The sequence below is a fragment of the Gossypium hirsutum genome, chromosome D11 (genome assembly GCF_007990345.1).
Source record: "Gossypium hirsutum isolate 1008001.06 chromosome D11, Gossypium_hirsutum_v2.1, whole genome shotgun sequence".
Classification (NCBI taxonomy): domain Eukaryota; kingdom Viridiplantae; phylum Streptophyta; class Magnoliopsida; order Malvales; family Malvaceae; genus Gossypium; species Gossypium hirsutum.
Genome location: NC_053447.1, coordinates 1,600,127 through 1,613,920, shown reverse-complemented (window position 1 = coordinate 1,613,920; position 13,794 = coordinate 1,600,127). Strand labels below are relative to the sequence as shown.

Below are 13,794 nucleotides of genomic sequence, written 5' to 3'. Positions count from 1 at the left end.
CCTCTGCTCTCGAGAAAGGCATGATCGAATTGTGCCACATGCCAACCGATTGATCGCCTTCCAATCTTTCTCCTGTACATCATCTGGTTTCTCTTCATCAATGGCAATGTCTAGACCCTGCTGAAAAAGGGCATCTAGAACCTCACTTTGCCACATACCAAAATGGCCCGTGCCATCAAAGATCTCCACGGCCAATCTTGCATTTGCAATTGTCGGTCTTGTCCACATGGACGATGTTGAAGCTCCTACACCGACCGTTTTCTCCATAATCTTTCAATATACCTAAGGAAATCTTTTCTGATGTGGAAGATCAGTTTAAACTGCAACCACAGAGCATATTACGATTAACCTTCGGCTCTTGATACCACTTGTTGTTCCAATAGGGTCGGAAGCGTGTAAATTATTGTACTAAAAAATCACACAAAGTTCAATTCCCAGGGAAGAGAGGTGGATCACATGGATCTCTTAAATACCAATTCTTTCCTTAGACAGAATATCCCTTCTATAGTAATTTAATAGCACAATTAAATACTACTATTATACCCTCAAATATTGAAAGAAAAATAGGACAAGAAAGAACACAAGAGATTTAACGAGGTTCGGTAAATTATACCTACGTCCTCGGGCACTAACACCAGATGATAACTTTACTATCTCCAAAGTATTACAAACAAATAGAATTCCTTAAGAATTCTCAAATGGGAGAAGAGAGAAAACTAAGAGAGAAAGATTGGTTGGGATGGTTGAAATGAGAAATGGTTAGGCCTATTTATAGTTGAAGTTCAGGGACTAACTTGCAAATGGCCTAAAAAATTAGGGACCAAAATTGCAATTATCCCTTTCAACTTTAAACAACTTGCCAACTATTTTTTTTCTTTCGGTGCCAATTGCACCTCCCACTATTTTTGACTTTTCAACCCCTTTTTAATTTAACTTATCAACAATTAGGATCACTAATGTCTAATGACAGACAAGGTTTTCTTTGCCATGAAAATCAACGTATGTTTGCTCTACTGAATCTGGACTGCAATATCGAATATAAATACATTGAATTTGCATTGTGTTTGTACATATATAATTTTTTATCATGCTTGTACTTTGCGAGCTTATTTCGCAACACACCAATCTCGTAAGATGCTTTACAAAGTGAAGTTACCTGTGAGAATAAGATTCTATTAGGGATGTTTTACCTTACAAATCCACAACAAGACAAGAATTTACGGGATTACACACTTTGATAAAACTAACGTCCTTGTCTTTTGTATGTCGCATTTATTCGTTGTTCTGACATAACAAAAAGTGATGTTAATAGGTTGGTTTAGCTTTAGGGAATACAAAACCAACAAGGAAATGACACGTGGTGTCTCAAGAAAGATCAATAACGTCTTTTATCATATTCATGAGTCTAGGAATGTGGATCTCCGCCCCCCCCCCCCCTCTCTCTATTCCTCCTTAATATGCAGGGACAAATAAAGGGGCAGACAAGGCACCAAAATTGAAAAACTACAATATTACCCTTTATAATTGATCAAATTATAAATTAATATAAGAAAAATTATGCATTACCCCCTTAAAAATAAAAGAATCTATTTAATTCTTTCAAAAATAATAAAAATTATATTTGAAATCTCAAAAATTTTATAATTTAATTTTGACCCATAAAATTTTTTTCTAAATTCCCCTTGCTAACATGCACGATACATTCTATAACTTTCCGCTTATCAAATGAACTGCCTCATCTTAACTTTGTATCAACTCTGTTCATTTTTTTAGTATGTTATTATTTTATAACTTTTTAAAAAATAATTAATCATGCTATACATTAAAAAAAATTTTGATATGTTCATATGTAAATACGTTTGTTTGATGTAGAAGACCCTACTCAAAACAAGGTCCCTTCCCCAATAAAACCTCCCCCCCCCCTTTTTTTTCTAAAAACAAATCTATTATTTTGCTTTATATTATAAACTTAATTAGTTGTTGCATTGTTTATTTGAGTACAATCATGTAGTGGTATTCAATGGGAGTATATATAATAATTAAATTCATGATTGAAAAGTGGATTTGTTTTATAATTAACAAATCATTTTATTAGAGTTCTAATAATATTGTTTTTGATATTAATTATAATGTTAGGAAAGTTAGATCCAAAACTGAACCCACAATCCCACATGTGAGTCCATGAGCGAGATAGATTAATTAAGAAATTCAGATTTGAATTGGTTTTTAATTATAAAAGAAAAAGATAGATTGGAATCACTATGCAATTTACTCAAATTATGGCTTTATAACTTTTTTTATAGACTTTATACTTGAAAAAATACAATGGAATCACTATGCATTTTACTCAAATTATGGCTTTTTAAACGTCTTTTTATAATTGAAAAAAAATACAATAAAATATCCTCCACTTTAAACTTATGAAATACTACATGATAAGAGATATTTAAATAAATTTCAACCATAAAATATCATTTTATAATTAAAGTATTATTAGAATAATTATCATTACCGATCCAAAGCTCGAATGGATTTGGGTCGAACTATAATAAGTTCGCAGGCCAGTTTTACAAGATTGGCTTGCAAGTCAGGCTCACAGGCTAAGCTTGCAAGTTGAGCTTGCTTTCCCGTGGGATTACCTTTATAAATCAAACTCACATAAGACCTTATAAACATGTGTTAAATCTAAAATAGAATATATATATATAAAGCCTACTTAGCTAACATATCATGAACAATATTCATATCTCATAATTATCTAAAAAAACAAAAAAAAAACACTCAACAAGTACATATACTCTTATTTTATATTTTTAGATATTATATTATATTTATATATGTTCATTTTAATATGATTAATATAATTTATTTCTTAACATCATATGATTATGATTATAATGATTTTGAAGTTTAGCTACATTCCGAGGAAATGCTAGATTCGAGGCCGTGGAATTGACCGATGTACATAATTGTGGAATCCTCACGTGCGATTCCACTTTGACGATTCTTACGTAGAACCTCGTGCCAACGATTTATTTATTCGTTTTAATTAATCGCCGACCTGTTTTCCGACCAACCAATGTTACACACGTGCACACCCTAAGCTAACACTTAAACTACTTTTAATTCGTTTTTTCTTTTGACTTTGAAGAACCCCTAATTCCTTACTTGTCACTCCCTGCTTATAGGTACTATTAATAAAAATTAGTTTTATAATTAATATTTATATATTTTATAAACAAATTTAAATAAAATTTTTTAATAATAAAATAAGTCATCTAGTCACACCTGTTGAGTTGGAGCTTAAGTCTAATTTTTTTAAGAATAGGGATTTGAGTTATCCCGATAAAAACCTTTACTCTTAATACTATATAATATATTTTTGAAAATATTTTTTAAGAAAATAATATCATTAATAGAAATTATAAACTATAAAATATAAAGACATGAATCTATCTTTATAAATAGTTGATTTCACAAAAAAATTATATATATCTATAAGTAAATCAAATAAATATTAGTTAATTTAGGGCATAATAATAAATTTAACCCTGTTTATATTTTTTTTGTCAATTTGACTCTTTAACTTTTTAAAGCTAAATATAGTTAATCTTTTTAAAAAAGTAAAACCGATTTTTAATGGAAATATTGATTAAAAGATTAATTATTTATGTTGGTGTGACAATCATGAGGTATCTATGTATATCTCATGTTGACATAATACTATTTATCTTATATGTCATGTCAATAAATAATTTAAATATTAAAAATATATTAAAAATATATAAATAATTGAAAAAATTAGTATGAAGTAGATACGAATTAGCATGTGAGATGTTGTGTTTAAAAGTTTAGTTAGTATTTTAGTTAAAAAACATAACAATTTAACTTACAAAAAAATAAAAATAACAAAAAAATTAATATTAAAGACTAAATTGATGATTATAACTTAATTTAATCCATCCTCTTTTAAGTATAAAAACTTAGGAAAAATAAACCCTGCATAATTTAATTATCATTAATCAACATGTAACGCATTATATATTTCTTTTGCAAATTTGATACTCTCCACCAAATCTCCATTATAAAATTCCTCTACTTTCGATCTCTGTCGTCGTCAAACAGTTCCTGTCCAATAATTTACCTGATCTTTTTCTTTAAATACAAAATCAAACAAAAGCTAGCTCTTAAGTACTTTGATCATCTCTTAATAATTATATCCTACTTTTGGGTAGAAAAAAATGCTAGAAACCGTGAAGTACCTGATCGGTTCAAGAGGAGCAAGCGGGTTCGGGTCGAAATCCACGGCCGAGGAAGTTACTGAGACTAGCCCTGATCTCCGTTTTATCACTGCCATTATCACTGGTACGTAATTATATGAACCAATGATGTCGTACGCTGGCATTTGGCAATAGCTTTCTTTTCTTTTTGGTTTTGATTGTGAGAGGTTGAAACAGGTGCGACGTCGGGGATCGGTGCCGAGACGGCTCGAGTGTTGGCGAAACGAGGGGCGAGATTGGTGATTCCAGCACGGAACCTTAAAGCTGCGGCGGAAGCTAAGGTGAGGATCGTTTCTGAGTTTCCTAACTCTGAGATCGTTATAATGGCTCTTGATTTGAGTTCACTCAGTTCGGTTCGAAAATTCGTGTTGGATTTTGAATCACTTGACTTGCCTCTCAATCTCCTCATGTAATAATCTCATAAACTCTTAGCTCCCTTATAAAAAAAAATTGAGAGAGACAACACGACATGATCAGTTAACTAACTAATTTCAGTTACAACATGACATGAAACAAGACAATGAACATGCTTTGTTTTATTGGAAATATTATATCAGAAACAACGCTGGTAGGTTTGCGCATCACCATGCAATCTCTGAGGATGGAATAGAGATGACATTTGCCACTAATTATCTAGGTAAGTTTGCAATGTAATTACTCTTTTTTTCATGAGAATGCTTTAATTAAATATTAATCATATTTTTATATAGGTTAAAATATGCCATAAGCTTTTATATTCTTTAAAAATTTAGAATTTAGTTCTTATATTTTTATTTACCGAAATTTAGTTCTTTTATTTTTCAGATTTCAAGTTCACAAGGACTAAATTTCAAAATTTTAAAATATACAAAGACTTATAACATATTTTAACATTTTATATATTAGATCAGCTCTAACATAATGTTAACAAAAACTTTTAGGTCACTTTTTATTGACAAAACTGTTACTAAACAAGATGATGGAGACGACAAAACAAAGCGGCGTTCAAGGGAGAATCGTGAACGTGTCGTCAAGTATCAACGGTTGGTTTTCCGGCGATATGATCCGGTACCTAGGTCAGATATCCAGAAGCAAAAGGTGAGAGAACCGGGAAGAGAAAGCAATGATTATATATATATAATATTAACAAGAGAATACAAGTAAATGATTGTTCAAGAAGCAGTAATCAATTAATTAACAGTACGGCTGGTTTTCCATCATGTTTGTTTATTTGTGTTCAGTCAATACGATGCGACACGTGCTTATGCTCTATCGAAGCTGGCTAATGTTTTGCATACCAAGGAGCTTGCTCAGCGACTCAAGGTTGATGATCATCCTTCATTATTAAAACCCTAAACCCATACATGCATACATATATATTGAGGAATAGTTTCGTTTGGGTTGTTTGTAGGAAATGGGTGCCAACGTGACAGTGAACTGTGTTCATCCAGGGATTGTAAGAACCCGTCTTACCAGAGAACGTGAAGGCTTCATCACAGGCAAGGAAATATGGTACAAAATTCTCGTACATAGATATACTTGTCTTTATGATTTTAATGTTTTGGTTACTGTATATTACCTGCAGGTCTGGTTTTCTTTTTAGCTTCAAAGCTGCTGAAGACAATCCCTCAGGTAATAAATTAACATTACATATATATTTGAAGTAGGAAATGGGAGATTTTTATGAGCCTTATGAATATATTGTTGTTGTCTTGTTGCAGGCAGCTTCCACTACATGTTACGTTGCAACATATCCAAGATTAGAGAATGTTAGTGGGAAATACTTTGCGGACTGTAATGAAACATGGACCTCAAAACTGGGTTCCGATTCCATTGAAGCTTCAAAGCTATGGGCTGCCTCTGAAATCATGGTGTCTGAGATTTAAAAAGGGCTAGAAACATACACGAACAGACCAACCGAGAGAAAGTAATCATCACAAGGTTAAAAGACTATTAGAACCAAGTAGGATTATATATATTAAGATTACTAAGGTTGTCAGCCTAGAGTCTAACTCATTGCTAAGTCTATCAGCTCATTATTAACCTCAATCCTAAACCCACTAACATTATCGTGATAGAATCAAGTAGGATTACCGTCTTGGCAGAAAATGGAGCTGCCTGCGAAGGACCAACCGAAGGAGCAGGTGGAGGAACAAGCTCGGGAGGAGGAGGAACCTCATCATGATCTCCTCCACCATCTTCTTCCACAATCTCCGGACTGGTTTCAGCCTCATCATGATCTCCTTCCACAATCTCCGAAACAAGAACATCCATCACGCCGGTACCGGGTTGGGCATTATTGTTCTCTTTGTTGTCAACATACATTCCCCATAAAAATAGGTAGACCTAGGATAGTTACAGATATGCTATTATTACTATTTTTAAAAAAAGTAAAAATAAGTTCAGTATAAGGTAAAAATGATATTTGAATTAAAAAAAAATTTTAAAGTTCATAATTCTTTACCTCCCGATATGGATATATTCTTCCAGGAAAAGAGAGTCCAATAACCATGTAATAATAAGTGAAAAAGGATGAAATGCAGAGTAAAATGTCGGCCCTCGTACATCTGAGCACCATAACTCCAAGAATATTGACCATGCCGATATTTCCACACCCTGTTTCATTTTTATCAAATAAAAATATAAGTTTAATTACAAAAGTTCAAATTCTAGTAATTGTTTTGAAAATTAAGCATATAAAACATGTATTTAAAAGGAAACATATTAATTAAATTGCATTTACAAAAAAAAAAAACAATAAACTAATATCCAAATGGAACTGCCAAGCAGATGAAGTTCTCTTTGAGACCAAAGCATATATGGCGGAGAGCATAGCGCTACTTCCACACATAAACAAGGAAGTTGAGAGAATCGGATAATTGTATCTGGTGCGCATCCAGTCCTGTTAAAAGCAAAATGAAAAACAAATGATCATGAGTATTGATATTTTATTGGTGTATAATTTTATTAAAACTAAAATATTTCATACCAATAAATCGCTGACTCTCGCATTGCAGAGACAACTACAATAGGCAAACACAATTCCTAAATGCTGTTTCGGAACTGGAAAAGTCGATGGTTTCACTTTGAGTTTTGGCAAGAAATTGATATCCGTGGACCAAAGATGGATTTCCGATCCAGCGTGAGAGTGAACTATCATGAGACCGCTGATGCTAATGACGGCGCAAACTATTTTTACCTTTCCAGTTATATTGGTTATTGTAAATTGGTCCATCCTAAAGACATTATAATAAAATAATCAAAACAAACATATCAACAAAAACTCATCACATCTTAAAACAATTAGGCAAAAAAAAAAGCATATAAGGCCGGTCAAAGGGGCTTACTCCTAAAATATCATGCAATCAGCACTTACTCCTAAGGGGAATTTGTGATACTGTTGAGAAAATGGTTAGGAGCATTATATAGGGGGTGTTCAAAGAAGAACGAGAGGTGCATTCGGTGAATTGGCAGGAGGTTTGTCAACCTGTTGCTAATGGGGACTAGGATTATGGCATTTGCCTAATCAAAATAGATCATTTCTCCTCAATCTTGGCTTCAGGTTTGTTGAGTATGTCTGTTTGTGTCCTTGGGTGAAGTTTCTTTTCCTATTTATATGATACCGTTATATAGACCCTCATGTATAAGTATGTAAATTATTTGGACTAATTAGTGCCATTGTAAATGTAAAGAACCAAAATTAAAACATAAAGATTAAATATCAAATGTGAACATAATAGAGAAATCGAAACTGCAATTTCACCATTATCTTGTAATGGACTAAAAAGGGGGAAAATCATGTTATTAGTTAATCCAAATAATTAGCCCGTGGATTTTTTATAAGAAGACTTATTCCAATCCATCATGCTAAAATAAAATTTTTGGTTAGAATTATCTTATGTTTTAAAAAATTTCACATCAAAATTTTTATCACAGTAATCAATAATATTAACTATTTCGACTAAACACTATAAAAAATAGGATCAAATTATTGCAAAAATTCAAATATAACTATTAAATCTTAATTTTAGGTCCAGTAGAGGAAAAAAATGATATGTGAATTTTCAGTAAAATGCAAAGAAGGAAAAGAAAAGAGATTGAAATGAGTTAGGTAGAGGGACCAAAAGTGATATTTAACCAATATTGTATATTAGAGTTGATGTTAAAATATGAGTGTTGGACAAAATCTTAAAATTCAATAGACCAAAATAGACGATACTTCTACCATAACATTTAATATTAAAACCTACTTTGAGGTGCTAAAATTAATCTTGAAAAATAAGTATTTGTGAATTTCACTACACTTTTTAATTAATTAATTTATGAGGCATACGAATTGAGTTTAATTTGATTGGTATGAACATTATTATCAATATAGAAAGAGTACATGGTCCAACACCTTATGTGAAAGGAATATTAGCTTATATGTTAGTGTATCATATCACCTTGGCTTAGCAGTTAAAGCGCATAACATCTGCATGGCCTACTTGAAGAATTCAAAGTGTCCAACAACTGCATGGATGGAATTTCGAACCTTTTATTGAATTTTCCTACAAGTTTGAAAACAAAAGTAATGATTGATTGGAGGCGTGAATCGAAGTGTTGTTCTAATGACAACAAAAGATACTTCAAAATGTATATATTCGCCCCCAAATAAAAAAAGCGAATGATGGGCGAAGTTTTTTTTCTCCCATTTAAAATTCTACCAAAATTAGTACAGTATTATCTCATTTCACTAAACACTTAACAGTATCAATCTTTTTTCAGTGGCAGCAACCATCGAAGATGTTTGTTTTAGAGTTCATCATGTGAATCATCCTCTTCTTCATTTGATGCAGCACCGCCAGGCCCTCCACCGGATCTTTGATATACAGCCGTGATGATAGGATTGCAAACAGCCTCAATTTCTTTGAGTTTCTCCTCAAAGTCTTCCTTTTCGGCATTCTGGTTGTCATCCAGCCACTCGAGGGCTTCTTTCACAGCCGTTTCAACTTTCTCCTTCTCATCGGATTCGAGCTTGTCAGCAAGCTTATCCTTGTCATTAATCTGGTTTTTCATGTTGTAAACGTAAGTCTCGAGGCTGTTGCGGGCATCGATCTTTTCCTTAACCTTCTTGTCCTCCTCCGCAAATTCTTCGGCCTCACGAACCATTCTCTCGATCTCCTCCTGGCTCAAACGACCCTTGTCGTTGGTGATTGTGATTTTCTCTGATTTACCTGTGCCTTTGTCTTCAGCCTTGACGTTTAAGATACCGTTTGCATCAACCTCAAATGTAACTTCGATTTGAGGTGTTCCCCTGAGAATTGAGAGATCAAACAATATGAGTCAGTAAATTCAGGCGAAGATTTGAAGAAAACATGAAAGTGAGTTGATGGAAAAGAGGAGCAAACCTTGGAGCTGGAGGAATTCCAGTAAGATCAAACTTCCCAAGCAACCTACAATCCTTTGTCATACTCCTTTCACCTTCAAAGACCTGATATCAAACCACAAATATTCAAATAAGGTTCAAATTATGTTTCATACTCTTCGCTTTTTAAGTATTTGTATATGACAATCATATCCGATACATATTGGGAAGTAGGTATTCAGATACGATCGTTCGTTATATAGGTTCAAAGTATCCCGATTCTTAGCATTAGAAAAGAAATCCAAGTCTCATGCCTTCTAATGGCAGACAGGCATTTCTAAGTTTCAATTATGAACCAGTAAAATGTACCTGAATGGAGACAGTGGTTTGCTGATCCTGATAAGTGGTGAAAACTTGCGACTTCTTGGTTGGGATAACGGTGTTTCTAGGAATCAACTTGGTCATTACCCCACCAACAGTCTCGATACCGAGGGTAAGAGGAGCCACATCAAGAAGAAGAATATCTGTACATAGATTTGGTTAGAACATTTTAAATCAGCTAGTCTCGTGTAGTTGAGATTGAGAAAGTTGCAGTAGATGAAAACGCACCTTTGGTTTCATCACCACCCTCTCCACTCAAGATGCCTCCTTGTACTGCAGCACCATAAGCAACTGCTTCATCCGGGTTAACACCCTTGTTGGGCTCCTTTCCATCAAAATAGTCCTTGAGGAGCTGTTGAACCTTGGGAATTCTAGTGCTTCCACCTACTAGAACAATCTCATCGATTTGGCGCTTCTCCAAACCAGCATCTTCCATTGCTTTCTTCACAGGTCCCATGGTCTTTCTGAACAGATCATTGTTCAACTCCTCAAAGCGAGCCCTGGTCAGTGGCTCAGAGAAATCGATACCATCAAAAAGTGATTCAATCTCTACTCGGACCTGGTGCTGGCTGCTGAGAGCTCTCTTGGCACGCTCAGCTTCCCTCCTAAGCTTCCCAAGAGCCTTGTTATCCTTGCTGATGTCCTTTCCATGCTTTTTCTTAATCAGTTTAATGAAGTACTCCATAACCCTATGGTCAAAATCCTCACCTGCAAGAAAAATTACCATAAGCAAAATCCATAACGTAAAACATTTTCTCAAAAGCCTAAAAGCAAAACTAAAAATGATGCTTACCTCCCAAATGAGTGTCTCCGTTTGTGGAAAGAACCTCGAATACACCATTGTCAATTGTCAAGATACTGACATCAAATGTTCCGCCACCAAGGTCAAAGACAAGAATGTTTTTCTCACCACCCTTTTTGTCCAAACCATAGGCAATGGCAGCTGCAGTTGGTTCATTGATAATTCTGGCCACATTGAGCCCAGCAATAACGCCAGCATCCTTGGTGGCTTGTCTCTGGGCATCATTGAAGTACGCTGCAAATCGAACAGAGAGATCATTTGAGCATCATAAAGCATCAGACAACAGAATATTTTTCCAACAGAGAACTCTGTTTCTTATAAAGCACTAACCAGGAACAGTGACCACTGCATCCTTGATTTTCTTCCCGAGGAAAGCTTCAGCTGTTTCCTTCATCTTAGTCAGAACCATAGCACTGATCTCCTCAGGACTGAAGACCTTGGTCTCTCCATCCTTAATCTCTACTTGAATATAAGGCTTTCCATCCTTGTTCACAATCTTATACGGAACAAGTTTCATGTCCTTCTGGACCTCCTTATCATCAAACCTGCATAGGAAAAATATGCAAAATTAGCATTAAAGCCCAATCTAACCCTAAAGCCTAACTCAAGGAACGTAAGAAGAATGTAAATTACTTTCTGCCGATGAGTCTTTTGACATCAAAGATGGTTCTCTCTGCGTTAACAGCTGCCTGGTTCTTTGCGGCCTCACCAATCAGCCTCTCACTGTCGGTGAAAGCCACCCAAGATGGCGTAATACGGTTACCTTGGTCATTGGCTATGATTTCAACATGACCATTCTTGTAAACACCAACACAAGAATAAGTTGTACCAAGATCAATCCCAATTACTGTCCCCAATTTCGTGGCTTCCTCCTTTGCAATTGAGATTGCAAAGAGACATCCTGATTTAAAAGCTCACACAATGTTACTACTTGATACCATAATAAAGGCCCTTAGGATACCTATTTACATCATTTTTAACTGCAATTATGATGTTCACCCACATAATTAAAAGTAAACTATCTATTGAATCAGAAATCAATACACATGTATTGGAAAAAAAAAGGGAAATCAAATCATAGAAAAAAAATGTCTTCCAAGGCAAAAAAGATACTATTTGCAGCTATTTTTTTACATATGTGCATCCAACTGGAAGAAGATCTCATTTCTTAACCAACAATTCTACTTTTGGTATAATTTTATAAAATGATTACTCCACGTAGCGATTTGTCAACGATAATAATCAAACGATTCTTATAAAAAAAGACATAATCATAAGAAATAATATTAGTTGCACATAGAGATAAAACGGAACTCTAACGAACTATCAAGAACATTCTCGTGCAAAAAATTAACAATTCGAAGTTAAGATACCGCATCGCAAATGAAAAACGAAATAAAGTGAAACACAAGATTTTTGTATTAATTAGTTCTAGCGTCATCTTAGATTAAAGCTTTAATCAAACGAATTAGCTAGTCATTCATTCTATAAATCCAGAGCTCACTGGTACTCGAAAAATCAATGCAGAAAAAATCAATCCATATGAGATGGATATAACTCTCATTCACAATCTAATGAATCACCAGAACTGTAGAACATGAATCAGATCCAAAAGCGCAGCAATTCAAGCGCAATAAAATCATCAAAAACAGAATTAGATATACTTCATTTCCTCTCCAACATAAAAAAACGATTCATAGATCATGAAATCACATAAAAACAAGCGGATCTAGCAGAAAAAAAGAGCAAGAACAGCAGAGCACTCACCGAACAGAACTATCGCTAGAACCACCAAAGAGCCGCGTGCTCTCCACGAGCCAGCCATCGCGAGTCTTAAACTACTCTATCTCTCTTCGAAGAAGTCTCTTGGAGATATTTCCACTATAAATCGCTGAATCGTTAAAATGAACTTTGAGGACCGATACTCCTTTTCTTTTACAGTGAGACGTGGTTGGAGCCATTTTTTATATTTGTAGTGTCCGAATCTAACGTTGTTTTCAGATGGGGGCAACAAATGAGAGAACATGTCATAGGTGCTGGCGTGGACCAATAACATTTCTTATTTGCATTGTTTGAGCCAATCAAATTAGATCTTGTGTTGGGGATATCCTGGCCGTTTATTTTGGTTATATAAATAAGACGACTCTTGACCAGTAGATCGGCAATTGAACTCAAAACGCACGATTGTTGACTCGTTTTGGGCCAGCCCAAACCCCCACAACTTATTAAATGGGGTTTATCTTATCCACTAAAACTGATTCGAAGAAAATTAAGACTAGTTTGGTAAATATGAAAAGCAATCCCATGTAATTTTAACAAATATATAAAAATAATATTTCACAAAATCTACTATTGTAAATTTTATATTTCAAAAATAATTTAAAAATATTTTTATTTAAATTTAGTCTAATATCAATTATCATGTTTTTAATATTAAACTTATATATTATTATATTTTAATGTTGTAATCATATTAGTAATGGAAAGGTACAAAATTTTTGAAAAATTTTAAGAAATAAAAAACGTAATTTAATTAATACAACCATTAAACTCGTGTATTGTATGGGGTAAAAAGTTAATTTAAATCTAAAAATTACAATTTAAATTGCATATTACAATATATAGATGGATATTTAATTTTTTTTTGGATTTAATTATTAAATATTCAAAATTTAAAATTATTATCCATGGTAAATATGTGGATAAGAATCATGTGATTATTGAACCTTAATGGAGTATCTTCGGACCAACTAACATGCTCTATGGGCTTAAATGATGGGAGAGAAACGTATTGTCTTCTTTTTTTGGCCAGAAGGGAAACATGTATCTAACGTAAGGTAAATTCACAGAGCAATCATGTATATAGAGAGAATGTTAACAGATTAAACTAGACAATGTTGGTGTGACGAAATTAGGGGCTGATAGGGTTTTGATTCCATTAAAATGGGTTTGTTTATAATTTATAAAATTTTAAATTAATATTAATAAATTTATATTTTCATCCC

At 33.7% G+C, this 13,794-nt stretch overlaps 2 protein-coding genes across 2 annotated transcripts; one reads left to right on the top strand and one right to left on the bottom strand.

The window, feature by feature from the left end:
* Nucleotides 1-4,078: 4,078 nt before the first annotated feature.
* LOC107904516 (short-chain dehydrogenase TIC 32 A, chloroplastic) lies at nt 4,079-6,145 on the top strand. Its single transcript, XM_016830911.2, has 8 exons — nt 4,079-4,365; nt 4,458-4,689; nt 4,838-4,917; nt 5,201-5,357; nt 5,501-5,582; nt 5,671-5,758; nt 5,845-5,891; nt 5,981-6,145. Exons 1-8 carry the CDS (start codon nt 4,242-4,244, stop codon nt 6,143-6,145), a joined length of 975 nt encoding a protein of 324 aa, XP_016686400.2. The 5' UTR covers nt 4,079-4,241.
* Nucleotides 6,146-8,778: 2,633 nt separating this feature from the next.
* Nucleotides 8,779-12,863, bottom strand: LOC107904515 (luminal-binding protein 5). The gene is made up of 8 exons (XM_016830910.2): nt 12,557-12,863; nt 11,423-11,690; nt 11,120-11,334; nt 10,781-11,023; nt 10,216-10,695; nt 9,976-10,130; nt 9,650-9,732; nt 8,779-9,555 (listed from the first exon to the last, which is right to left on the bottom strand). The coding sequence occupies exons 1-8, from the start codon at nt 12,612-12,614 to the stop codon at nt 9,054-9,056; spliced, it is 2,004 nt and encodes a 667-aa protein (XP_016686399.2). The 5' UTR covers nt 12,615-12,863; the 3' UTR covers nt 8,779-9,053.
* Between the last annotated feature and the right edge of the window lie 931 nt (nt 12,864-13,794).